The 27294-nt window shown below is 36.8% G+C and overlaps 1 protein-coding gene across 1 annotated transcript; it reads right to left on the bottom strand.

Moving 5' to 3' along the window:
- Window positions 1-1672: 1672 nt before the first annotated feature.
- On the bottom strand, window positions 1673-25628 carry LOC140140695 (beta-1,3-glucan-binding protein-like). Its single transcript, XM_072162455.1, has 12 exons — window positions 25500-25628; window positions 22555-22651; window positions 22071-22193; window positions 17529-17704; window positions 14093-14167; window positions 12572-12632; window positions 10611-10793; window positions 8406-8483; window positions 5948-6065; window positions 4943-5014; window positions 3747-3891; window positions 1673-1915 (listed from the first exon to the last, which is right to left on the bottom strand). Exons 1-12 carry the CDS (start codon window positions 25626-25628, stop codon window positions 1685-1687), a joined length of 1488 nt encoding a protein of 495 aa, XP_072018556.1. The 3' UTR covers window positions 1673-1684.
- Window positions 25629-27294: the final 1666 nt, after the last annotated feature.

Genomic DNA, 27294 nt, shown 5'->3' with positions numbered 1-27294 from the left:
CCAAGCCCCTATTTCTCAGAAATGTTGTCCAAGAACATATTTTCAACATACCTAAAGTTGATGGTAGGGCAAATTGTCTGACATTGGTTTTCAGGGGGGTCAAAATTTACAAGAAATGTACTATTGGAGTTTTGCATGGGTAATATCTCAGCTAAAATTATCCTAATTGACTCAATAAGATTACAGCAATTTTGAAATTTGACCCCTGTTTGACCTTTTCCCGCCAAAAACTACCTTTCCACCAAGTATATTTTAGTATATTTTTGGTATGATGTTCAGGGGACATCTCTAAAATGTATAAAAGTGAAAAATATTCTGTTGCAATTAGTGGTGACTGACACCACTTATTTGTTTAGATTGACTGGACTAAAGAGAAGGGGCAGAAGAGAGAAAGAGAAGAGTAAGGGCAGGAGAGGGAGAAAGAGAGGGAAAGGGGAAGGAGAGGGGAAAGGGAAAGGGGAGGAAGTGGAGCGGAAAGGGAAAGAGGGGAACAGGGCCGTCGTCATGGGGGTGGGGTGCAACTGCGACCCCACGACCCCTAAAAACGGGAAAAGAGAGAGAAAGGAAGAGAGAAAGAGGAGAGAAGGGGGAGAGAGAGAGTGAGAGGGGGAGATGGAGGGAGGGGATAGGTGGAAGAGGGGTGAGAGTATGAAATGTGTCTCTCACATCACATGATGGAGTTTACTGATTAAAGATCAGACAACTTGTTATTTTGTTAAAGGTTATCAGCATTTAATGGTCATTACTAATGTACAGAAAAGTTAATTTTTATTCGAAGAATCAAAGTTCAATAATAAGCAATGCAAGAATCATATTGAAGATATCTAGCTTTACTCAGACATTAGAGACTTCAGTGTGACATATTGACGATTTATGTGTGAAATAATTCATTATAAATCATCGAATCTTAATAATTGTAGCAGACTTTTTTATATTTTTTATAGCTGCCATTTACAATATTTCAATAAATGTTACTTTTGATCAATAACAAATAAAAGTACTAGTTTGCGTACTACGTCATGTCAACCAGACAGAAAATGCCGTACTGCGCAGATCAGCAACCAATCACGCCACGCCTTTGCCCTGACGTCAGTTTTGGGTTTATACGTGTCTTGGTTTATACATGTAAAGGTGATATCTTAGGTTCGCTTAGAGGCCACCAGGAAAGTAATACAGAACATCAACAATTGACCTTTTCAGTAAATCCCATATGCCTTTGCGTGTACACCTGAGAACTCGTCATTTTACATCACGCCGAATTGCAATTCGCAATAAACGAAGTTCGATAAATGATGTGCGCATCGGCGCAGATCGGCGTGACGTAAAATGGCGAGTCAATTCTCAATGATGGAGTTTTGTGGTTTTGCAATTTGTGTTGCTGTGTTACATTCTACTGCATTTGAGATGGTCTTGCACTCTGCCTACACATGACAATTTATTTGTATTTAACTAGTAGATTTTGTCGCTACTATGCACGTAGCACAAAAATTTCGAGACACAATATTTTAATTTGCCCATTATGGGGACATTTTATTACCGCGCACCCTCTTTTTATAATTCATACCCATTAATGGCGTCCGTTCAGTAAACACTTAAATATCTTAATTTCAAATCCCACAATTGATTAATTTCAGTCTATCGATAATAAAATTGTGCTAAGACGGCGTTAGGGTTCTAAATATAATCAATAAGATCCATGAGCCCATACTCTAACGTAGTCCACCTCCATGGCTGCCCCTTCTCCGTTGTTGACAGTAGGGAACCAAGTTGGATACCATTGGTCTTTGGCCAACCAGAAGTCCCTGGGTGCAGTAGGTGATTGATCATTCCATGGCTTTGGATAAGGTTGGTTGGTCAGACCGTCTGAAAAGTAACCTCCTGTTCCACCAACAGCAACGTTCATTATGATGTAGAACTAGTATGAAGAAAAGAGTAATTAGCTTCGATGAAGGTTTTTTGAGACTTTGACATGAAAGGAAACCAAAAAATGTTGAAAGTGGGGTAGCTTACTTATTATCCAAACGATATTCTATGGATCCTTCAAATACATACCGGGCATATTTGTCTCTCGTATCAAAAAAGGAATTACCGGGAACAACCCAACTCCACAGTCTACTTTCGTACTATTCATCTTTTAAATAGAATCCCACTCATTTATTTTTGATTCCGTAACTATTCGTTTTGATGAGATAAACTTTTCATTTCCAATCTTATCAAAATGAATAGTTTCCGTTTTATTTTAACAAGTACATTTTCAAATTGACAAGATCTCCAACTCATTATTTGACAAGATTGCTCGTTTCATTTTGACAAGCTTCTGTTATGTTCCCCTCTGGGAGATAACTACTCAAACTTATTAAGTTAACAAGAATCTATTCATCCTATAAAAATAGAGAGTATCCAGTGTATATTGGCAATACTGCCTATAATAGTGTTTGTCCCGTCTTGACACACTCCATTATGTTGCATTCAATTGAGTTTGGTGAATGACCTTGTCATTTGTTTTTTTTATTAGTAATTTTGAAGAGAAATCTATTATGTCCCCATCTGAATAGTTTCTCTAGTCAAATGTAATGCTAGATATCCTGGGCTATTGTAGTAGGAGGGATAACAGAGTGAAAATTTCAAGTTCTTATTTTTCTCTGCATTTTAGATTATAGGGGTGGTAAAATGTCAGAAGAGCAACATTTCTTAGAATCAGTTGATAGTAACCCCTCTTTCTGATTCCCCACGCATCCCGGCTTTTTAGAGTCAATAGAAAATGCAAAAAATCAGAACTCATCAGATAATGCTCAGTTTGTATTCTAATTAACCTAAAATGAACAATAAAAGCATTTTAAGCAGTAACCATGAGGGTCTTGACACCCATTTAGCCCGAAATATGACTATTACAAAATGTAATAAGTATGATAAAAATTTAAGTAATACGTATAACTCATGCAAAGTTTCTTGTCATTTGATTGGCCAATTACTATTGATTATTTTTGCTATTTTTAGTGGCCAGCTGTAAAAGGACTATTGCACTTCGCGCCCGTGCGTTAGTCAATTTTCCATTGCACTGACGCGGAGCTACAATAGCAAAGATGACAGATGCGCGAGGTTTCCACCTCGACTCGCCAATTATAGGTGCAGGTGTTGCTTCTAAAATAAATATACATTTCGATATTTTTGATTTATATTGTTTTCGTGGTGATTTATAAAATTAATTAGGGAACTTGTATACGAATTATATAAAACAAATATTGAATGTTTTTATTTGTTCAATGGGAAGAATATTTGCGTTCGGTGAAATATGAACTGTTCCATTAAAAGCCTCGTTGAATGGAACAGTCCATATTTTACCTCATGGAAATATTCTTACCATTGAACTCATAATTATTCAATATATGTATACTAAATCATTCCTGTGAGACCAGGAAATCAATTCGATTTCATTTTAAATGTTGTTGGGTGTTTTTATTATTGTTATTAGTTGTTTTAAGTCAATCGAAATACATTTTGGTTATTGCTAGGAAAAATCGTCATTTTTAATTTTCCAAAGACTCTAGGGCGTGGCCAGGGTATTAAAACTCTGCGTACAGGGGAGTTATCATCATTACCTTCCATATTTAAGAAGTAATTAATAAAAGATATAAAAATTATAATTATCACCCTCCATAATTGTAGAGGATTCAGGCCTGCAACTTTGGACAACTTTGCGAGTACGAATCTATTGATATCATTATGTTTTATTATAATATGCTTACATCCTGATCGAAAGGCGCCATTTTGTTGGGTGAGTTTTCCCATGGATTGTGTGTATTAGGAACTTCAGTTGCAAATTTACCGAAATCATAGAAACCATTCGGTCCAGGGTCAATTTTTAGAATCTGTTCATCATCAACAAAGAATCTAGGGAAGAAAATGATATTAAAGCATGATAAGTAACCATGGGCATGGTATGATCGTTATTGTTTGGATAGAAATTCTAGAACAACGATACGTAGAACAAAGATGGCGGGTATACCGCGGAAGTTAAGCATGTTGCCTATGGGGGTTGACGATAAGTAAAGGGTGCATTAGCGAACTCACAAATAGCGCAGATGAGTGATGTCGCCAGGTGCGAACGCTGTACCGGCGTCATGTGAATTCAAGTACGTTCAGTGGGTATAGGCATGGAACATTCCAATGTATGTGTTATTTAAGAATGGTAGTCGCCATGTAACCCTGACATCTATAATCAAAGACAGAATTAAAGACCAGTTTGCGCCTGACTTCATCTGTCAACCAAAGTCGGGTAGTGGCGTAGCGGCATAGAGGCACGGGGCACGTGACCCCCCATCGATTACAATCCCAAAGGACAATTGCCGAAAACCGACATGTGCACCCCCCTCCCCCCCCCCCCTCCAATACGATGACCCACGCTACGTCACTGAACTCGGGCACGGTTTGTTTACGTTTGTTGTACGCGGCGGTAAAACAATGTGCCTTATGGTTAATTTTGCAGCTTCAAATATACAAACCATCTTCAAAGCTAGGTCTTAGTAATAGGAAACTTTCTTTTCTGAAGGCACCATGTCAACAATATCTAGAAAAGTTGCCTTTCGGCGTGATAATTTTCGCAATTTTTCACCATTTTCATCGATTCCTTTTCTCCGATCGGCACCAGATGAATCAATATTCTTTTTGCGCGCTACTAACCAATCAAGGGTTGTGGTGGGTTTGATTGACAGTGATATCGGACGCAAACTAGCCTTTTTAATTTAGTTCTGTCTTCGATTGTAGCCCTTACCCTAAACACTGACACTAATCAAATTCTTGTGATGGCGACAAGTCTATCTTTTGGTTTACTAATTATTTGGTTTTACTTGCTGCATTTTCAATATTGAAATGGAATCGTTTCGAAGTGATTCTATTTTAAACTATACATTTATATAATAGAGGTCTACAATAAGGATCTCACGATATATCGGTAGGAGTCCACTCCACGACGTATTTGTAGAAGGCCTCTCCGAAGTTTTGACCATTTAGATTTCTAGAAAAAAAAGAAATAACCATATCATGTTAGTCATAAGACCTTACTGAACAAAAAGTTCATGCTGCGATATGAAAATATTTATTTCTGCAAACTAAACTTTAACAATTGGTACGAATTTAACACATTCTTTCCCCCGCTTTGTAGATATGTTTATAAGGTAAACAATGTGTATAAAATTTCTAAACATCAATATTCATTTAATTCATCTAATTCATTTGATGAGTATTTTACAGAACGTTCTGACATCCATGACTACCAGACAAGATAAAATAATGATCTCCGGTTAACAAAAATAACATCAATTTGTAAGCGCTCTTTGCATAAGATTTGCAATTTAAAGAGAATTAACCATTGCTCATTCTAGTGACTCTAGTATATGGACAATATAAGTGTGCTTTTTCATTTATTGACATAAAATTTGAAAAATACTGTAAGGAACACTTGAAGTTTTAACTTTTAAAACCTACATTTTGGTCAAAAAATGTGCTTGGATAGGTAGTTTTCAACAGATGTTCCACATTCGCCTTGCTATAACATTGAATTGTGTTATTTGTTGACCTAGTGACTAAAGGTGTTTTAGTGGGAAGTTTTAGCTTTCGTTTGATATTTAAAAAAATCTGATTGGATGAAGGGAACAATTGAGGTTTCGACAAAAAAACAATCAAAGAGGCCCATTTTTTAGCTGGAAGCTTGACAGATCCTACATGTTTAGTACTAAAACACGTTTACAATGTGAAGGCAAGAATGTATCAAGTGTTTAAATGCTAAATACTGTTTTTATAGTATACAAAAAGTATAGAGTACACTCTCACAAGATCTGAAGCGAATGAATCGTTGTAAACGAATACTAGTAAGGTACCATATCATATTTTGTATTTTGTATATTTTTATCCTTGAGGTACAGTGTCATCTTAAAATACGTAAACTTACTTGGAAGCATGTGTCAAATGATATGCATTGTAAGGCATGAATGGTCCCCAATGCATGGCAGAACCCATCTGATCTACTCCAACTGATGTACCACCAGAATCTTTGTAATTTATGTTACCTGTAGTGTGAATGCACATAGAGAAAACTAATACAATTTTTCCGTTAGAATCGGTAACAATGGCTTTCGTAAAGATCAACAACGCACATTAGAAGAACATGTTTTATTTTTGATAATGCAAGTAAAATAACACTTGGACCTATAGGGTACTTCATAATTATGAATTACCTCAATATTTTACTTTGCTAAACTTCGAACTTATCCAATACAAATTGATTTAACATTAGGCCTTATATATATCTCCCATGCTTGTTTCGGCGATATCAGATAGCTTTTGATACTGTTTGGCAAGAAGGTCTTTGGAAGGCTATGGACCACCTAGGCTACTCTAGAAAAATGGTTAGACTTCTCCAAGCCTTATATAACACCTCTAAAAGTGCAGTAAGAGTGAATGAAGAGCTGACAAACTGGTTCACCACTCAAACAGGAGTCAGACAGGGATGTATTCTCTCCCCAGCTGTTTAACATCTTGCTGGAACTGGTCCTACGCCTAGCTATTGAAGATGTCAGCATTGGAATTACAATTCAAGGACAGCTCATCAACAACCTGAGATTTGCCGATGATATTGTTTTACTGGCCGACTCTGAAATTAACCTCCAAACTCTAGTCGACAAAGTACACAATGAAAGCATGAAGTTTGGTCTGACCATAAACATCGCTAAAACCGAAGTCCTGGTGAATGGTAGAGAAACAGCAAAAGCCACCATATCCATTGGAAATTCCATCCTTGAGCAGGTGGAATCATTCATCTATCTAGGTGGAGTGATCACTGAAAAGGCAAGCAGCGAGAAGGACATCAAAAGGAGAATTGGCTTGGCCATGGGCATCATGCAAAAACTCAACCCCATCTGGAAATCCAAAGAAATATCCACCATAACAAAATTGGAATTGTACAAAGTACTGGTGCTTTCTATAGCAACCTATGCCTCTGAAGCCTGGACAATCAAAAAACGTGATGAGCAGCGACTTCTGGTATTTGAAATGGCTTGTCTCAGAAAAATCCTGGGTGTTACTAGAAGGGACAGGATTAGGAACACCTCAATCAGAGACACCCTTGATTACCAGTGCACTGTAATGAACAAGATCCGTGCAAAACAGCTGTCCTACTATGGCCATGTGAAAAGAATGCCTCCATCCAGATATCCAAAAATCGTATTAGAAGGAAGAATCTCAGGGAAACGACCTAAAGGAAGACCCCCAATGCGCTGGATGGACAACATCAAAGCAAACTGCAGTGCAGTGGGAATCCAATCCGTAGTAGAAGCCGGTCGGATGGCAAACAACAGAGCTGAGTGGCGAAGCATAGTGGCTAGGCAGCTATCTCCAGGACCTACCTGTGTCATGGGAGGAAAGCTTTAAGTGAAGTAAGTGAAGTGAAGATAGATAAAACGAATTGTATGTGGATTTAACATGTGTGCACAAGACTGGTGTATACCGGGGTGCCTTCACGTGGGTACATACACAAAGCGTTGGATTGGTGTAGAGTCTTCATTCAATAATGTCCACCGTTACAGTTAGTATACCAGGAAATGACAAAATTTGTTTAGTAAAACAAGTGCATAACATTTAGTACTAAAGTCTTAAACATCAGCATGAGTTTAGAATAACCTTGAAGTAAGAGTCACAAATAAGTGACACAACATTTTGCATAGTGATCGTAAGTTAAAATTGCCTAATAAACTATCCCGTGATATATCCCAAAACAAGGTAACGGGTATACACTCTTAAATCAATCTAGTCATTTTTTTGCCAGAAACTTAAATGTTACTAAGAAAACTAATCAGTGGATGACATACCAGATTTCTGAACAGAATTACTCGGATATTCTGATCAAAATTACTAAGACGACAAAAACCCATCACATTTGACTAGTTTAAAATGATAAGTGCAATCCAAATCAGATGCTATGATGCGGAGATCTGGTCAATTCAGCATATAATTAATAGATTATGAATGATTAAAACCATTAAAACTAAAACGATTAAATCTATGAGGCCATTTTGCTATAACGCTAGCTCAGGAGTAAGTTGTTCTGTAAATATAATACCTGGCATGTGTCAAAATTTCTTTTCGTATTTACTTATTGATTGTGTATTTATCTCATTAATATCAGATAAACGTTACAATTATTGTGTCTATAACTCATTTACATGAGATAAACGTTACAAATTCTTGTTTGTTATACTCCTATGCATTTAGCTCTGGTTTGGATGGTATTTTTTCCCGGTATTTTTTAGATTCCACCAGCTTATTGTTTTTTTCCCTTGTAGGCCTATTTCTTCTCCAGTTACCATGACATTTGTCATAAGGCAGCTATTGCAGCTAGTGACCTATCTTACCTCGTGATTCCACTATGTCAATCTCGCCTGATGCTGGCCATTCTCCATATCCACTGTGTGTTGGTAGTAACCAAATAGCTATTACAAATTGGATACCATAATAATTTAATTTTCTAAAACGAAAAACATTTTAGAGCACATACATACATACATACATACAACGGCATTTATATAGCGCAATTTCAAAGAAATGATCATTGCACTTTCCAGAAAACTTACCCTACTACTAAAGACTACAAGAAAACAAAAATATGCAAAAGAAACAACATAAAATCAGCAATGGTTAAAAAGATGGGTTTTCAGGCTACGTTTGAAAGTAGTAACTGTGGGAGATGACCTAATGGATGAAGGAAGATTGTTCCAGATTCTGGGTCCAAAGACACTGAACGATCCATCGCCTATCAGTCTGTTTGTCTTAGGAATGATAAGGCGCGTAATATCTTGATTTGAACAAAGGCCTTCCCTAGTTGGAACACGGATGGCCAGACAATCAGAGAGGTAGGGTGGTGCCAGATCGTTCAATGTCTTGTAAATGTAGAGTAGCACTTTGAAGCCAATTCTCTTGTCTATTGGAAGCCAGTGTAACGAATTTAAAAGAGGTGAAGATGAGTGACGGCGTGGAACTTGGAAGTATTATTGGAAGTATTTACAAAGTATTTTCGTGTGACCTGAGTGCACATCAGACACACCAAATTGCATTCTGAATACGATAAATGTCCTTCTGATATCAAATGATTTTATTTGTTTTTAAATTCGCGATATAATACAAACTTTATGAACAATTATTAAAAATTGACCATTTTTGACATTTAACAGTCCTCGAAGTAAACTTTATAAATTCAATGATATATAATTAAAGTGTATGTAGCTGGGAGAAAAAGTCGACCTTCAAGTTTCAATCTGTGCCTTTACAATACCAACAGCTATCACACATAATACACAAATGTGACGTGTCATGTCAAAAGGAGACACTTTTGGGCAGGATCGTAAATGGAGAAATAGCCAAAAATCTACCTGGGGATGATTTTTTCACAATTTGGGTTTGTCGCAAATTTGTGATGTTATTAATGTTTAAAATATTGTCTGATAGTTTCAGACCGGAATATAAGTGGCATCTTGTATTCTTTGAGACATTTTGCCAGGTAATTCCTACTCTCAACATTGTCAATAATATTTTTAAAGGCCGATATCTCAATTTCCAATTTTATAATACCATAACTTACGAACTTTTAAGATATTAAAATATCTTTGCTTAAGAATGTCCGATTTCATTGGGGAAAACGGCGTTGTGGCGTAAAATATCTCTATATTTAAGATATGTAAAAACCTCGAAATTGATACCCTGCCCAAAAGTGTCTCCTTTTGACATGACACGTCACAAATATTCTTTTCTTTATCTAATATTTCATCTTTTTCTGCATTTTTGTGGTAATTTTATTCTATAAACTGTACATTTGTGTGCAAATTGAGGACGCTATTTACATCAATTTTAAATTCAATTTAGCTCAATAATATGAGTTATTCCTTTCATTTCATGGTAAAAAGTAGTTTGAAAATGTCCTTGCAACATGTTACTCCTTTTTATGTTTTAGTGTCATTATACGAGTGTCTGTCTACCCCTTGTAAAAATGCAACAAGATTTAAGATAAATAGCGCCATCAGTGTTCAACTCTGCTTAAAAATATATACAGTTCTATATGCCATCAAACAACCGTGGTCAGAAAAAAAGGGGACTCCAGAAATAGTGAGGGATGTCGATACTTTTAAAAGGTAAAAAGCAACGGCTTCTAGGCATGGTGCCTTCAGCAAAGGAAGTATCCCATACTGCGACCTAACTTTTGAGACTGTTTGTATTTTGAAGATGAAAAACTAACCTTGGGAACGCTGCGATCAGAAATATCAATCATCACGACAAGTCGTAAACAAATCTTCTCTGAGTTTGATTGACAGGTGACGTAAGACGCAAACTAGATTTTTTTACCTTTGGTTTTTGTTATTATAACCAGGGGACAGGCGATTTGCGCGAAAAAAAATAGCAAATTGCGCGGAATTGCGCGGAACTTTTTTTTCAGTGCAAATCATGTATCCCTGCCCATAGGAAAAAAATAGCCAATTGCGCGGAAACTTTTTTTCCCGCACAATTGTGCGGAAAAAAAGTTCCGCGCAAATCGCGTGTCCCTGATTATAACGTTATGCACCACTTACCAGGCCAAAGCCAGTCACCAATGGGCATTTTGGCCCTGACTTCAACTTTACCGTACGTGAAGCCGAACGAATGCACACTCCGAAGACGAGCAGATTGTACAGGGTTGATGTAGTTGGTAGGATTCCCAAGGCGTTCACAACCCCACCATTGGTGCCCCGTACAAAGGTTAGCGGGCGATGATCCTGTAAATAATAGTTATATATGCAAATGACCTGATTGATATTCATGAATATGCAGGTAACAAATGCACACTATAGTCCATTTGTCATTTTCGAGAAAGTGACGTCAGAGTGTTTTACAATGCGGTTAAATCGCGCGCTTTGACTCAAAGAACCGGCGTGCTTACTCGCGAGATCAAAGGCGGTACATCTGTACACGCACGAAATTAAGTACTGACGTCATTTCCTCGAGGAAGCCAAATGGACTACACGTGCAGTCCAGCACGCTGTATACTATACAAGCTTGAAGTTGATGCAGTCATTACCAGTCTCAATTATTCGTTGATTTCGTTCACAGCCCAGTGGCATACCGTGGCCGCTCCTATCCCGGGGGGCTGAAGAATATCACATTTTGCCGCCCTTTCCTCAACAGCCCGAAAAGGTTGACCCAAATTTTTTTCGGTGGTTTGAAAAAGTGAAGAGCCAAAAAAAAAAAAGGATTTTAGGCGCTAGCGCCCTAAAAGCAATGTATAGTACCATTTTTTCACAGTTCTTCAAATTCATTTTGCCGCCCCTTCTTCTTTTTGCCGCCCTTCTTTTTGCCGCCCCTTCTTCTTCCGCCGCCCTTCGTTTTTGCCGCCCCTACTTTGACCCCGTTAGCTGGCGCCCCAAAGCCCCCCCAAATATGCGCATGCAGCCCCACCATTGGTGCCCCGCACACCGACACCGCCTGGCTAATAATTATTTGGTGCAGCAGAGACACTAAAATGAATACACGGGATCGATACACGTGAATTGCTATGCACGATTTTGATATCAGACGAAAATCTTCGTATACCGGGTTAGAAAATGATGAATATCTCCCGTAAATTATTTTTTCTCAAGAAACCAGATGTGGTCTCATACACTTGAAAATACGTGTTGAACAGATATGATAGTCGCTAGAATTGAAAATTGGCCGTGCGCTTTGAACTCAAAATTTGACCAAAACTCTAATTTTATATTGCGTTGGTCCTGTAGCGTGTAGCGTGGTACTACAGCGTGCAGTACAGCTGCACTCACTACAAGGCAGTATAAAAGTCGATGACCATTGACCTCAATGGGGTATACAAGCTTATTCACGCACAACCAAGATCAATTACCGGCTATTGTGTGTAGCCTTAGTCATGTCCCTCGACTAATTCTTCGTCTCAAAGAGCTTCAAAGGTCTGAACCAAATGGCTAATCGTGGCTGTGGATTTAACCTACCATGTCGATTTATGCCATGAAGATATAGGGTCGATGCGCTGAACTTTAAATAATAATATGCACGTTTGATGATATTCATATGCATTCTAGTATTACAATATAGTTACTCGTATTTCCCGTCCCAATGCGCTCACAATTCCACCATTGGCGCCCCGTGCAAAGATTAGATGTATAAAATGATCCTGTAAATCATATTAATTTTTGCAAATGAGCTGGATGATATTCATTATTATGCAGATAACGAATGCACACTATGCAGGCTATAGGTGTTTTCAGAGTTAATGTAGTTACTACCAGTCCCAATGCGTTCACAACCGGCCCAACATTGTTATCCCATACAAAAGGTTTGCGGGAAATGAAATAACAATGAAGTTGGAATTATGCAAATGAGATGAGCTGATTGATATTTATTATTATACGGATTCAGGGGATATCTATTCGTGATCTCAGTGCTTTTTCAAATACATCAGAATCTATCAGAGACTATCCGAACAGTTATTGGATACCATAAAATAACACCATAATATTTTCGTTTAACTCTTATTGTTACGTACCCCAAAGATTAAGTGTTCCAGACGAAACAAAGCCCTTTCCATACGTGTCCTCTGTCAGAGTCTTAAACAAAATGATAAAACACATGTTCTATTATAATATAAGGAGTAACATTTGTGAATATTCTCAGTCATCCAGGTAGATAAACATAATAAAATGAGTATTGAATCTGTTCATCTGGACTTACTATTTTTTGATAGCGACAGTATCGCGTCTCATCGAAGACGCATCATCAGGCTGACTGCTGTCACACACTGCATCGCCTGGCTAATAATTACTTTGTCAGCAGAGATACTAAAATAAATACCCGGGATCGATACACGTGAATTTGCTATGCACGAGTTTGATATGAGAAGAAAATCTTTGGATACCGGTGTAGAAAATGATGAATATCTCCCGTAAATGATTTCGTATAAAGAAACCAGATGTGGTTCCTTGCACTTGAATGTATATTTTGAACAGATATGTTAGTCGTTAGTTTGCGTCTTGAGAGAGTATGTATAAGGAGTTACAATTATTATTAAATGGAATTTCGGAAAGGTTGGAACTTCAGATATTTTGAAAAGAATAAGTAAATTAAACATAGAGCAAGTACTAAAATCATAGCTTTTATACTTTTTGATATATGACGCTAACTAGTTCATCTCCCATATCTACAACACAGCGCTACCAGTAAGGGTCAATTGCCTATTGTGAGTGCCCCTGTGTTGTGTGCATACATGTAGGCAACAATAACTGCATGATGTTTGTTTGTATTAGCTAGATGATAATCTTTTACTGCGAAGATAGTGGCTTGATGAATGACAGAATGCAAGAGGGTTGGATTGAGGTGACAAAATACCATATGCATATGCCCAGTATAGACGACAAAAAAATTGTAAAATTCATTTATGTTTCATTATCTAGCTTTTAAGGGTAGACGCGGTATTGTTGGTCGAAGGAGTCAAAATATCGAATTGCATTATCTAAATCAATATATTATTGATAAATTACACTTTGATGCTTTGCAAAGGTTCATTCTACAAATGAGGACATGATCGCAAGAAGACCGTAAGTCCACTTGGCCCCTCAACATGTATACACTAAAGTTACGTATAGTTTCTTAGGATTTTAAACATGTTCCATATGGTGAAAACTTCATGAAAGGTTGTGAAAGATTTGTTTTGGTCCCTGAACATGTATAAAACATTACCAAACTATACGAAACTATACGCAACTTTAGTGTATACATGTTGAGGGGCCAAGTGGACTTACGGTCTTCTTGCTCTCAGGTCTTCAAATCATATACTTTGCAAACTTGCTTGATTACTTGTTTTTTTTTACAAAAGTGTTGTTGTTTCAGCCCTCTTTACAACATAGCTCAAGAACCACAAAAGTATATCTGTGATATTTGAATCCTTCTACACACTTGCTATGAAATGATCAATGTAATTTTTGTCAAAGCTCGCAACCATTCGCAAGATACTGTAAACTACCTAATCGCAACAGTATAGAAATAGTTGCTAACCTTAATTGGTACTCACCGGCTTAATAAAAAGCGTTCCGTCCCTGCAATAGCTGTTGGTTCGGTTGTTGGTGTAATATTGAAACTCCCAGTTCTGTTCAGAGTTGAAATGTAAAAACATGATAAGGTCTCGGGTAGCAATGTTTGCACAGTTTTTTTCTGGGATATGAGAGCACATCAGACATATCGAATTGCATTCTGAATACGAGTGTCCTTCTGATATCAAATAATTTAGATTTTTCGCGATATAATATAAATTTTATGACAAATTATTAATATTTGTTTTTTATTTTTATTTATTATTTTCTTACAGTCTCCAAAGTAAACTTCATTAATCTAATGAGATGAACTTAAAATATATGAAGCTGGGAGGAAAAGCGGACAATCATTTTAAAATTTTGACCTTTCGTATTAAATGATTGTCGGCTTTCTTACCAGCTACACATACTTTAAGTACATATCATTAGTTTACTTCGAGGACTTTTAAATATCAAAATTATCAATATTTAATAATTTGCCATAAAAATGAAGAGAAGGACATTCCTCGTATTCAGAATGTAATTCGATATGTCTGATGTGCTCTCATGTCCCTCAAAATATACTGTGCAAACGTTGGTATCCGAGCCCTTAATTTCACTCTCTATGAGAGTGCTCCTCAATATAAGCCGAAATGTGCTATATCCAGTTGAAATCGATACACCCGCTGTGGAAGACATGACTTTAGTCTCCCTACCAAGGGGGTGTAGATTTCTTAATGGGGTCGCAACTAAGAGGAAATGCTTAATTCAAACTTGGAGGCTCTGAAAGAGCCGTACACGTTATGTACGGTTTTAGAGTTTTTAAAAACCCCGGGGGCCACTCACATAAATGGTCTGTACGCATGCGTGACCAAAAAACAAGTAAAAGGGTGTGTTTTTTAGGCAAGGCAAGTTACGCGCGTGACATTACGATTGGGTTTTGGAAAGAACCTTCTGTTAAATCATGCATGACTCAATTACAAATCTCTAAATCCCTTTCTTCTGATCTTTTGATATTTTGAATAGTGTTTATCTTTCCCTAAGGCTGAGTTCACATAGAAGTATACGGTATACGGTATTCGCTATACGAAATACGCTCATTCGATCAGGCTGAGTTCATATAGGAGTATACTATGTGAACTCAGCCTGATCGAATGAGCGTATTTCGTATAGCGAATAGCGAGTATGTCAGTTTACCCATTTTCTTCGTCTTATCAAATGCTTGTAACTTTACTTCTTGAGGTCACATTGCATTCAATGAGGTGTCATAATGTGCAGAATTAGATAGTGCATCTATTAAAAAATGAATTTACCCACATATGGTTTAGGTTTTTAAAATTAGGACGGTATACGCTGCCCTAAAATCGAACACGCACGATTCCCACTATACTATGCTATACTATACGCAGGTATACGAATAGCTCTTATGTGACCCGGTACTATGAAATTACCTTGCTCGATTTAAGCTATACGCGTGCACCTGCAAAACGTGCATCGTATACCCGAATAGTATACTTCTATGCGATCGTAGCCTTATGTGACCCGGTACTATGAAATTGCCTTGCTCGATTTAAGCTATACGCGTGCACCTGCAGAACGTGCACCGTAACAAAAGATATTTCAACAGTATATGGCCTCATTCTTTCTCTAGAATGTTTTGTACATGTATGTGAAATAGCTTCAACAATGGTTCGCTGCATAATGGTAAAAACAGCCTTGACCTAAAAAAGGGCGAGAGGTACCATATTTACCGATTCAGGCTAAATTTAAAATTGATATAAAACGTTTATATATTATATAAAGAAATTGTGTCTGGCGTGAATTACACTACAGTTTTTTATTCTTAGGGCTCTTTAACTTCTTCAAATAATTTTTTAAATGATAGAGTGAATCTCCTGGCCCTCTATAATTACGCACAAAAGATCGAGTCCCCTTAAGCAATATCAAAGATTAATGTCACACATCTCACAACAGATATTTAGTTGGCTTAGTGGTCTTGCACAGTGCTGTTTAACCGGGAGGTACCGAGATCGATTCCCACCTCTGCCTGCAATTTTTTTTAAAGACTGGGAAATAATAACCTGACATTCGCCGCTGACATTCGTACTGCAGAAGCGGAGTTATAACTTGTTAAACTTTGCTCCTTCCGTAAAAGGGTACATTATTTTGGCACTATATTATTTCTTTTTTTTCACATTGCTGGTATTAAATATCAAATGGTCATAATTGGCGGTCACTTCAAATCATCCCCAACTGAACGAGGTTCAGGAATGTCCTCTCATTGTTAATTGTTGGTTAACCCACCACTTGAGAATAAAGGACTATGAATAGGTGCAACAGGATTACCTACGGGATTATCTCAAGGATATAATTCTGTCAGGAGGGTGAAAGTGCATAGGAACAATGCCGGAAACTACGTCACGCTATTGTTCGACCTAGGCTACATATTTTTTAACGCATGCGTGTTCGTCAATACAGCTTTAGTCTCCACCACCTTCGCAACACGGTACGTGGAGTGTCTGGTACGGCGGAGGAGAATACTAGCTGGTCAGACAGTTTAATTTTATCAAGCATATAATACATGAACAATCACCGTCATTTGATCGATTTACTACAGAATATATTGTATATTCAAAATATAATTTTAATATTGTAAACCTGTTAACTTATATATTTGTGTACTAAAGTATAAGGACACGTGAATAAAATCATGTCGAAGACAAAATGGCCGCTAATCCGCCTATTGTCTAGACCTAGGATACATATTTCAAAAGAGGGCAGCAGACTAGGATGCTTATCCCTTCCTCTTTATCCCCGATTCTGTTCTCCCTCCTTTTCTTACATCTTCTCTGATATGTGCTAGTGTCATTGGTTATTGTTAAAAGGCAATAAGGTGTGTAATTGCAATATTTCCTCTGAATAGGAAAGACTCTCTACATCGAATTATGTATGCTGGTGGTTCGCAATACTGTTATTTAAGAGAAGGTATCTTCCAAATCCAAATCGAAATGATGCATTTAGGGTCTAAAAACACTTATTTTCAAGAATAAGGGTAAATTTTCAGAGTCCAAAAAGGGTACATTTGTTGCAATTTTACTAGCCAAAAACTCATTAGGGGGTAAATTCTATATTAAATTACCCTATTAAGGGGCTAAATTTGCTGGTAGGGTGAAACTCGTTTAGGGGGTGTTTGAAAAAAATTTGGTCACGCATGCGTACACAGTCATATTTGAATACCCCCCCACCGGGTTAAAAAAAAAACAGCCGTACATGCATTGACAGTATATGGCTCTACAAAGATAAAGCATGTTGAGGGGTCATTGTTCACTTAGTGATGAAAAACTGTAAAATACGATGGCTTAGAAACATCATCCCCTCCAAGATCTTACTACTATACATGTATTAGATATATGCAGGCGCCTGTTGATTCACACTTACCCCGCCACCTCCTGCTGTAATCTCATGTTCCCAGACATTCTTATTCAAGGAATCAAAATTGTCTTCAAATATAAGTCCATTGCAGGGCGGTACTCCCATGTCGCATCCGGCATCACATGGATATCTATAACACATATCTGGAGAAGAAATACATCCATGGGAATGAAAACAATAAACTGGTCCAATCTTCAAAATATAAGGCTATTGCAAAGGCTCTAATTGCATGTCGCATCCTGTGTCACATGGGTAGGTCTATCTATAACATTTGTGAAGAAGAAATACCTCATACCTGGGAATGAAAACAATATTAACTTGCGGAATCCCAAAGGTATTCGCCAGAATAGTAGTAAAAACTGGCCTCTTAGATTGACCATAATGTTGTCAATCATTATATTCTATACCGAAATTGGACCGAAACTTAACAGTCATTGAAGAAATTCCAGCTTTAGAAGCAGGAGAAAACTGAAGAAAAACTACGGCAGCGAGTATGAATTGGAAACCAAATGCACATAAAGTCGGCAGGCACGGTTGGGGCTCAAACCGAACTTGGGACCTCGGTGGTATTAAGGGGGTACTACACCCATTGATTTGTTTTTGCATTTTTTTGCATTTTGTGAAGAAATTACAAAAACAAATTGGACAAAGTGGTATGCAAAATGAAGGGGCAAATCTTCTCGTTTTATTGGTGGCATCGGTATCAATGTAGCTTACATGCTTTTGAAGATAGAAGCCAAAAGGAGGTACATCACTGATGATTTAAATTCACTTCATTTTGGAAAGCTTACTATCAACGGATTTCGTTAAAATTTTGGATATGTGTTGCTAACACATTAGGGAAATAATGTTGATATGTACAATGGGAATAAGTGGTCCCTGATTTCTTTTATGACTTCATGAACTTGGTGCTCCACAACTATCAAAAAACGAACCGGTTAAAATGCTTCTATTTTCAATGTCGAGCTATATTTTGTATTTTTAACTTGCAACAGTATGTCACTGAAACTTAATTAAGCCATAGGTACCAGGTTACCACAACCACACTACAGCAATTTAGAAAAATATTGTATTTTTTGTCACCTATACCACCATATTAGGTAGTTTTCCGTAAGCTTCATTTTTGTGATTTTGGTAACTATTTTATATGTATTTGCCCAATCCAACTCAACTAGGCAATCTAAATTGTACTCACCATTTACATCCCAAGGTATTTTAGTATATCCACCTCACACATTTCCATTATATATCCAGTAACAGACAAAATATCACAATTGATGCCTCATTATGACATGTATGATATCACAGACTATCACATGTATTCAAAATTGATGCCTGAATTTGACCTGAACCAATTGACCTATAACCTGACCTTTGATGACCTTATAGCCTTTTTTAATCTCTTTTCCTAACAACATATTATAGAAGATACATACATGGTGTAGTATTAATTTGTCTATGTGGAAGAGATTATTTAGGCCTATTTAATTTATTCAGTGTTATAATCAGTGAGTATATTTCTATAGATAGTATAACAAAGGATTTAATGTATTCTATTCATGTATTCTACTTGGACATGTTCAGTAGAATAAATTATGGTTTGTTATGAAACACACATCTCAGTTACCAGGATACAGTAAACAAAAAAATATATAGGGCTAAAATGATTTTCTAAAATGGTTTAAAACCACTTTGTATGTAGAGATATTTTATAAGTTCAGGACATGAGATGATGAACATATTTATATACTTTATAAATTTGCAACAAAAAAAAGAAGATGGGTACTGATGAAAATCAGGGTATTAAATCGCCTTAAGCGAAGACAAAACCACTACACCAACCCGCTGCCCTATCTGCCCACTCTCCTTTGACGGTGCTAGGTTGCATCAGTATTTCATATTTTTCACGTACGAAATTAACGCAGACGAAACAGAAAATGCACAACAAAATTTGTCCGTTTTAGTCTGTGATTAAGTCTAATGAAGTCTAGTTAATATGATCCATATTTAAGAAATCATTATAACAAAGTTACCAGCGAAGTTTGAAAATTTGACTTCATTCATACGTGTAGACTTTCCATTAAAATGTGTAAAAAAAAGGAGTTAGCGATTTCACACTTGGGACACAAACCGGTGGCAGAACGCCCGTAAGGTGTCGAAACAGGCTGATTTGAACCGCATGCCGCAACGTGACCAGCGACATTTACTCCTTCCAAAAAGTATCATTTTGATAATAATATCATTTTATTGGTCCTCGTTCTACAAATATTTATATTGCAGCCATAATATTCGGAAAGAAGTGAAATACAGTCGTTTTAAAAGCGGTATGTTAGCCCTCGTTAATAACCAAAAACAAAAATAGTTGAATTAAAGTAGACATAATACTCGGGCGTAGGCCATACACCGTTGAACATTTGATAAGTCACCCTCGTGTGACCATATGATGTATTTTATCTTACACTGAAAATGCACATCACCATCATGCGGTATGAACGCACGTATGAACGGGCAACATGGGTACGGCGTATGTAACATCGCAACCTCTTTAATGTAAAAATCAAACCACAACATGCTCATCTATCAAGGCACAGTTCTACAACCCCAATACATTTGTACATTCATTGAATGACCTTTGAAAATTTGAATACAAAAACTCACACTCCGCATTCTTGAGGTCAAATTTTGCATTTTGATTGTTTAATTGAGGTTATTGAACTATGCCAATGGGACGAGGCCATTGTGGTGTATAGTGACGGTTGGTTGATGTGATCATTTATTCTTTTTTCTAACGAAACATTATGTAATGTTCAATTCTAGACCTATATATATAATACCAACAGCTATCACACTAATAAACTGAATAATACACATAATACTTTGTAGCAATTTTAACATAAATTTTCGTTTCTATATCAAATTATTCATCTGTTTCTGCTTGTCGTAATAAACTGTACTATAAACTGTACTGTGTAAATTGAGGGCGCTATTTACATATATTTTAAATTCAAATTAGCCAAATTATATGTGTTATACCTTGCATTTCATGACAAAAGGTTTATTAAAAAATTCCCTTGTCATTTGGTAGTATTTTTGCTGATGTTCTAATACCATTATATAAGTGGCCACCAGACTTGTAACGAGTCATGACTCGAGACTCGACTCTTCAAAAATGAAATGACTCGACTCGGATTTTCAAATTTTCCCCATAGAGATTGTACAGTGACTCGAGTCATTTGACTCGACTCGACTCGAGATATTGCAAGAAATGACTCGACTCGACCATGAAATGATGTGACTCGTTACAACTCTGGTGGCCACCCCTTGTAAAGATGCAAACAAGATTTGAGATAAATAGCGCCATCATTGTTCAAACAACTGCACCCTTACTATAACATGGAAAGATAATAGACTGCCTAATGGCAATTATTGTATCAATATTAAAATGAATTATTATTTTGAAATTTAATTTAATACTAGAACTAAAATTTGGGAACTCACTTTGCTACGTTGCGTCCGAAAACATCTGATTGATGATGTTGTGACGTCAGACGCAACGTAGCAAAGCGAGTTGCAAAATTTTAGTTCCAGTATTATTTAATTTCAAACTAATGTTTTAAACTACTCGATAAATAATCTACACCAAGATATATTATCTGATTATTATATGAATTACTTTAAAATTATAATGTTTTGATTATGTTTAATATTTTGTTTGTTAATATTCGTACCTGCGGCTGGTTTGACCTCTGCCACCTGCGGACAAGGTGGGCAAGTTGATGGCGGGTTCGTTGGAGGAGGACTAGTTGGATCACCTGGAAAAAGAGAAGTTCAAAAGCCAAAATTTAATTATTTAAAGGCTTGTTTTCTTTTTAGAGTCCGAAGACAATGGGATATTCCAGTTCTACACAGGGAGTGTGAATTTCAAACGGGTTATCTAAAATGGGTGAGTGTATTTAATTCTACACAACCTGTATGGAAGATTATGGATTTCAACTGGAATAGCCCAATATGGCTGATTTCTTACATTAAGGGCCGGTTTCTCGAAGCATGGCTTAAGCCCAATTAGTCCTATATACACTGCAAAAACAAGTGTTTTTATTTAAACACCATATTGTGTTTATTAGAGCAACACTTAATAAACACATAATTCATGTTAATGGTCTAACACTAATGTTCATAAATTAACACTTGGTGTTATATTACAAACACTAATGTTTGTAATATAACACCAAGTGTTAATTTATGAACATTAGTGTTAGAACCATTAACATTAGTGTTAGACCATTAACATGAATTATGTGTTTATTAAGTGTTGCTCTAATAAACACAATATGGTGTTTAAATAAAAACACTTGTTTTTGCAGTGTACCAGTACTTACAATTTCACATCATATATCACCTATCAATAAAATGGATCCACATAGGGCTAGAATACTGGCTTAGGAAGTCTGACTACTAGCCACGCTTCGAGAAATCGGACCTAACTGACTATGTACCAATATGTATCTAAATTTAACCTTGTATCAATCAAGGATTTGGAAAACTTACCGGCTGTCCATGATAGGTCGGTGTCCTGGTAACCCCCACCATTATAGATGACCAAGTACCAATAATTGACAACATCGCCAGAGTTCACTACGATATCTGTATTCTCGTGTACCCAGTAATCACCTATTATAAATTTATAAAGAAAAGTTAAGTTGCAAAACTTGATAATATTGTACGTGCTGCCGTATGTCAAATATTTGAGTTGATAGACATTGATGTTTGGCTTTTTATCCCAGCAACAGACACTTTGAGTATATATCATTAGATTTATAAAGTTTTCTTCCAGGACGGTTAAATATCACAAATATCACATTTTTATCATTTGCCATAACATTTGTATTTATATCGCGAATTTAAAAAAAATTTAATTATTTGATATCAGAAGGATACTGCTCGTTTTCAAAATGCAATTCGATATGTCTGATGTGCTCCTAGGTCCCACAATAAATAAGTGCAAACGTCGCTATCCCAGCCCTTAAATTACCTGTTTTGTCGGTGATGTCATAATTATAGTCCCCTGGTGCTACTCCGATGACGTCTTTGTTGATGCTATAATGATATGCTACAAGAGTGATACCAGGCTCGTCTGCAAGAAAATAAATTAAAATATAGAATTTGAAAATGCGGCGTGTGGTGGTTAACTCAACGGCATTTATCATGAGTACGCGCTGGTTCGAATCCGAACGGTTTAAATTCTTTCTCTCCTTATATTAGTAGTAGCTCTAGAGTGTATCTTTATGCAGATGATACTGCTATTTTTGTTAAAGGGAAATCTATCGATGTAATCAATACAACTCTGAACACTGAACTTGCTCATGTTTCCCAGTGGTTACAATCCAATTATCTCACTCTTAATGTAAAAAACCCCAAATCTATGTTAATTGGTACCCAACAAAGACTCAGTCGTACTCAAAGCCAGCTTAATATTAGTATCAGGGGTGAACAACTTGATAATGTTGACCATTTTAAGTACCTTGGTATTTGGCTTGATCCATCGCTTTCATGGACTTTCAACATTGACAAACTTGTGTCCAAAATTAATCAACGCATCAGCCTTCTTAGAAGAGTACGTAATATATTTCCAAAGGCTACCTTAAATCTTTCATTTAAGTCTTTAATTCTACCTCATTTTGATTATTGTGATGTTGTTTGGGGAAACGCTTGTACTACCCATCTTTCCAGGCTTGATAAACTGCAAAATACTGCTGGGAAGGTCATACTTGGCCTTCCACGTAGATTTCCGACTGATGTTTTATTACAAATGCTAAACTGGAAAAAACTCTCTGATCGGCGTTCAACACATCTCAACATTTTGGTATACAAAAGCCTTGCTCAAAAACTTCCTTCCAATTTGTGCAATATTTTCAACTCAGTTTCTGACAGTCATATTTATAGTACGAGAGCTGGCTCTCAAGGAAATCTGGTTCAAATTTTATGTAAAAACAACTCAGGTGAAAGAAAATTTATCTCTAGGGGGTGGTAACTTTTAATAATCTGCCTGTCATGGCCAAACAACCTCTTCCTGCTAGTGTTTCAATTTTCAAACAGATTATTTCTTAACATTTGCTTTTTTACACTTGTATATTAATAATGTATTGTTGTATTTTGCTTTATTTCTCTATACATGTACTTTTAAGAATTTGTATATTTCATATGTAATGTTTTAACCTTTTGATGTATTTTGTTTGACCCATGGGCACCCATGGAAACAGTGTTTCACTGATTGGGTATCCGAGGCTAAAGAAGATGTAATAATAATAATATAGTACCAATTCACTTGACATTCACTTCTTCATTTATAATATCTCGACGGTTCTGTTTTTATTGTTTTTGCTTGTTTTACTTGTTTTGTTTGTTTCTTTGTTTTCCAAGTTTTCTGTACCTTGAATATGTCATAATGAGAGAGGGCAAAACCTATAGTTTGATCAGCTCGTAATCGGCGGGAAATGTTAGGCTTTAACCACTACACCAAAAAGTAGACCCACGATATTAAAAAGAGTCAATAGTTGACCTGTCTGGTCTATATTGTGGTGTTAAGTAAAGTAGGCAAAGTATAGGACTTCAATTAGTAATTTGTAATGCGAGATATCACAAGGCAATTCTCAAAATAAAATATATTGATATTAATCCGCGATGTTATAAGACCCGACAATTGAGTGGCCCAGTATAAAAACGGCCCGTGGCACATTTTTGAAAAATAGAGGGCGCTGTTGAAAAATGTCAAAGGTCACCAAAGGTCATCCATACAAACATAACACATCATGAATGTAACTTGGGAATGTTGTCAATTTAATCTTTTAAGCATCAAATTTCTTATGTATTTTATTGAACATTCGTACATTTACAGTGCCGATTTCTCCCAATGACGAAAAATGTGCCATGGACCGTTTTTATACTGGGCCACTCAATTACGAGCTGATCAAATTATAAACGTCATTTAAGCGTCCGTTGCCACCATAGACTAATAAATACAGGCGACTCACCAAACAGGAAAAATCCACCATCATTTGATAATGAGGGCCAATCATTCGATTAAACGCCCAGACGAAAATGTTTATCCTACAGCCAAGGGAAATACATGTAGTATGAACCACATGGGGAATTAGGTGACCTTTTTCAATCCAGCTTTCCAGAATGTGACCTTTGCCTGGGGCTGTTGGCTGTCAAATGTTGACAGTTGTTACCGGTTTTTTTTAGCTAATACCTTTATAATATAGGACTGATTTGCTGAAGGAGGATGGGAAGTTATTCATTGGTAGAACACCATTGCTGTCACCTTCGGGGCCTTATTTCGCCCTTTTTATTTCGCACTCCATTGTGAAGGTGGCTTGGGAATAGATCCTTGAACTGTTTCTTCTCTTTGCTTGCTTACAAACAAGCAAAATCAATTTATACTTAAACCTATGAATATCAAGGCTTGAGCCACACAAGCAAATGCCACCGTTGCGACGGTCGACCCGTGGTGATATAAGGCAGGGTGCAGGCAGGAAAAGTGTCATTGAGGAATTGATATAGAACATCAAGACTGTCACCATCGAGTGATATCGTATGCATGTTCATTGTTCGATTATTTAACACTTATCTAATTGCGGAAACACGCTTGGATTCTACTGTGACGGACATTCCCGGAGGTATATTGCTATAAGTATCACTTTACCCGTAACACCATGTTGAACAACATTATTACAAAGAACCGAGTGTCACTTTTAAAAGTTTAAGTGAACGAACAAATCAACACTATTGTGAACAATTTGATGAATATTACTATATCACCCAAACTTTATAAACCAAATGTCTGAATTTTGAAAGTAGTAACATTGCAATAACCTGCATCCCGATCTAATACCTTACATAGTTGCGATTTATTCCGTATTCGTAACGTGATAAATATTTAGGGAAGTAGATCGAGATTCAGGTTCCTGCAGTAACATTACCTAGAATCTGCATTCGAAGACCTTGCGGTGACATCACAGAAAATTGTACAGGAGGTAAGGGTGGTATGGCGTGACATACAGCGAAGAAAAATGCGACAACCGTCAACTTGAATATGGACGCCATTTTGCTTTAGTGTCCACAACTTACCCAAATGGTAGAGATGACAGCAAATGGGCACTACTTTTGTACTATCTCATATCTTGTCGCGCTGTATTGACTATGAATTGGTTTATTTTTTTAATCATGCGAAATTATTGTGTCGTTCACAGATGTATTATTATCTGTTATCTCTTTGGTACAATTTTATCTTATTTTATATGTTTGGTTATTTTGCCTATGTGTTATAATATAGAAGATCGAGTGATAATATAGGGGTAGCGTCCTTTTAGTTCGTGAAAAGGTCCCACGAACCAGGAGCATGTCAAGAATATGTTTTGATATTTTGATGACATGTAAAGATCTTTTCAGATGTTGGTGTCAATTCTGTGCAATTCCAGTTGAAATTCATACGCCCCAACTGAAGACTAAATCTTCCACAAAGGGAGAGTGTGAATTTTAATGGGGTTACCTGAATATTTCAATTTTAGTTACCTGAATGGTTAAGGTACAGGGTGTGACACATCCCCCATAAATCGGCAAAAGGTCTGCATAATAGCAAATATACACAAAATTAGGCCAAAATAAGTATACTTACTATGGGCCAACACATACTATACTCTATTCGAGACGTCAGGGGTCTGGGATATTTTTATTTATTTATTTGTTTGTTTGTTTGCTTGTTTGTTTGTTTGCTTGTTTGTTTATTTATTTATTTATCTATTTATTTATTGCTTCTCAAATTATATTGATTCATGTATATATCCCTTCCACCCACTATATACTACTATTTACTAGCTGTCTTGGTTGTCATGGTTTCCAGAAAATAAAAAGAGAAAATTGCTGATCCCAATTTGTATTTATGTTAATCGTAACAATTACAAGATCTCAGTACATTGTAGGCTCCTTCCATAAACTTATCTTTCTTGTCATCTTGGTTCTAGTCTAGAAACAAAAACCCACATAGGCCTACCAGTCCTTTACCTCAATAAATAATAATAAAGTCTGCCGATATGGTCCGAGTTTTGTGGGAACGAGTCGCATATGCATGCATTCTGTTTCTGAGGGGGCGGAGCTACTATTTGAAATATATATTTTGCACATATTCTGACAAATTTTCAATGTTCATTACCATGTAAAATGGCACGAATAACTAGTCAGGTGTTCTTTTAGTTTGAATCCTTCAGGCCTTCACTGGTGGCTCCTTCTTTTACCCATGGTCCTTTACGTTGCTTTATTTCACAGCACAACCTAATGATCGTGCGTAGTTGTTGAAAGACAAAAGGATCCAGACTACTAGTTGATTAACAACAGAGAATCGTGCATTCCCATGGCCTGGTTTCTAGAAACACTGAAATAAGGCATGATGAGAATGCATGATTCTCTCTTTCTTGTGTGTAGGTTACACAGTAGACTGCTGCCCTCATTCGTCAACCTTCTGGATTGACGACTGAGAAAACTACGTGGAAGAAAAGTGGCGGACTTTTGCAACCAGATTCTGGTTCCACATGAATATTAAGCAGGTTGCAAACTTTCATTGAGACTGCGCAGTTGTGTCCAAGACCGAGTTTGTTGTTTTAGAACTTCAGAGCGTTATCTTGTCACAACGGCGCAGTACACACGGCGCAGTACACGGGCGCCGCTAGTCAGTAGCGCTATGGCGCATTAACCAAAGTCGCAAGAGAATATTTTT

Source organism: Amphiura filiformis, chromosome 2 (genome assembly GCF_039555335.1).
Source record: "Amphiura filiformis chromosome 2, Afil_fr2py, whole genome shotgun sequence".
In the NCBI taxonomy this organism is placed as follows: Eukaryota; Metazoa; Echinodermata; class Ophiuroidea; order Amphilepidida; family Amphiuridae; genus Amphiura; species Amphiura filiformis.
Note: the sequence above shows the minus strand (reverse complement) of the source record. Positions and strands in the feature narration are given on the sequence as shown.

Coding starts and splice junctions, on each gene's coding strand:
- LOC140140695 (XM_072162455.1), bottom strand. CDS start 25,628: ATGGCGTCCATATTCAAGTTGACGGTTGTCGCATTTTTCTTCGCTGTA. Junction 12,633..14,092: donor GAACGCTTTTTATTAAGCCG/GTGAGTACCAAT, acceptor ATTTTGTTTAAG/ACTCTGACAGAGGACACGTA. Junction 1,916..3,746: donor TGGCGCCTTTCGATCAGGAT/GTAAGCATATTA, acceptor TCTTCATACTAG/TTCTACATCATAATGAACGT.